Source organism: Lipotes vexillifer, unplaced genomic scaffold (genome assembly GCF_000442215.2).
Source record: "Lipotes vexillifer unplaced genomic scaffold, Lipotes_vexillifer_v1.1 scaffold1267, whole genome shotgun sequence".
NCBI classification, from domain to species: domain Eukaryota; kingdom Metazoa; phylum Chordata; class Mammalia; order Artiodactyla; family Lipotidae; genus Lipotes; species Lipotes vexillifer.
The window spans coordinates 127,810-129,757 of record NW_006790372.1 but is presented as its reverse complement, the minus strand read 5'-3'; the positions used below and the strand labels follow the sequence as shown (position 1 = coordinate 129,757).

At 39.8% G+C, this 1,948-nt stretch overlaps 1 protein-coding gene across 2 annotated transcripts in view; it reads left to right on the top strand.

Moving 5' to 3' along the window:
• The window catches only part of PSMD10 (proteasome 26S subunit, non-ATPase 10), a 6,851-nt gene that overhangs the window by 1,745 nt on the left and 3,158 nt on the right, over nt 1–1,948 (top strand). For both annotated transcript variants that reach the window (XM_007463664.1, XM_007463663.1), the window contains exon 2: nt 929–1,027. In XM_007463664.1, coding sequence (XP_007463726.1) covers nt 929–1,027 — 99 coding nt within the window. The remainder of the gene's footprint in view (nt 1–928; nt 1,028–1,948) is intronic.

Here is a 1,948-nt window from a genome sequence, read left to right as displayed (position 1 = left end):
ACGTGTAGGCGACCAGCTCGCCAAAAAAAAAAAAAAAAAAAAAAAAAAAAAAAATAGAGAGATTCCCTTTGAGAAACATGACTAACTCCTAGCTTATTATTTTTTTAAAGTAATGTTGCTCTCTAATTCTGTGTGTGGTATTTTTTGTTTGTTTGTTTTTGCGGTACACGGGCCTCTCACTGTTGTGGCCTCTCCCGTTGCGGAGCACAGGCTCCGGACGCGCAGGCTCAGCGGCCATGGCTCACGGGCCCAGCCGCTCCGCTGCATGTGGGATCTTCCCAGACCGGGGCACGAACCCGTGTCCCCTGCATCAGCAGGCAGACTCTCAACCACTGCACCACCAGGGAAGCCCTGGTATGTTTTTTAAATGGTTATAATCTCAAGTAGTTTCATGAATATTTCTTTCCCACAAGATACATTTGTTCTTCCTAGAGCATCTAGAAAATTCAGAGCTGACGCGTTTGTGTCCCAACTTCACGATTTACTAGCTGTGCGACCTTAACAAGTTGCTTACCCTGAGGAGTCCGTAAAATGGGAATAATATCCACTGTATAGGATCATGGGGATTACAGGAGATGATGCACGTAAAACTCTTAGCACAGTGCCTGACATAATGGAAATAGCCAAAGCTGTATTTCTGCCAAAGCACTGAAATCAGTTTTTTGCTCTATTGCTTTCATGGCTCTAGTCCACCCAGAATTACCTACGATCATCAATGTATTCTCCTCATGTTACTAAAACCTTGGTCTCTCTTCTGTAACTAATATGGTTTAAGGTTACCTACCTGAGGATCCAGTGCTCTCCATTTCTTGTTCCCAAACCGTAGGTTTCCTGGCTTCAATATTAATTTTTTTTCTGCTTTCTTGCCTTAGTTCTTCTATTTTTCTTCAAGAATGTTGGTCTTATTGCTTCTCTGCTTCCCGTGTAGGACAGCAGAACTGCCTTGCATTGGGCATGCTCAGCCGGACATACAGAAATTGTTGAATTCTTGCTGCAACTTGGAGTGCCAGTGAATGATAAAGATGATGTGAGTACTAGGCAGAGTTGATAAATTCCCAGTTATCTTTAGACTCCAGACTGGTGTTTACTAAAGCCCGAGTATTAAGCTCACAAACAAATTTTAACCTTTATGATTAGGAAGTTACAGCATGGCCCCAGTGACCAAATACAGGACTGGTGGTTGCATTATTTCAGAATGTTCATTTTGCCACTCATAGCCTGTAATTTAAAGTAAACATGCAGATCAAGTCTTAATATGATGATCCCTAAGAGACTACAAATCCTTTTTATTATGTTGGAAATTGTTTTTGGTGAATATTGCCTGAATAGTGAGGGCCTAGATATCTTTTTTTGTTATATAAAGATTTGGTGTAATGGTATTGGTTATATTAGGATAAGACTTGTGAAGAATAAGGATGGAAATGTTTTTGTAGGCAGATTCCTTTTCGAGGATGCTCAATGAAATAATATTGATAATGGCAAAAAAGTAAAAACAGTTTAATGGAGGAACAGTTGAATACAGCATATATATACACCTAATAAAATAATACGCAACCAGGGGATTCCCTGGTGGTCCACTGGTTGGGACTCCGCGTTTTTGCTGCCGAGGGCACACGTTCAATCCCTGGTCAGGGAACTAAGATCCCGCAAGCTGCCTGGCATGGCCAAAAAAAAATAATAATAATGATAATGATAATAATATGCAACCAATAAAGTTATGATTCCAAAGAATGACATAGAAAAATTTTCACAACTTAATGATAAGTGGACATTGTGGAAAATGCATCTCATGGAACCTGATATCCTATTGGGGTATCCTTGATCCCAATCTTAAAACACATTAGAATTAGACTTATGTATTATTTCCATGTCGTGGGATTATGGGTGCTTTTCTTTTCTTTTATATATCTGGTTTCTAAATATCCTGCAGTGCTTAATGAGGGAAAGA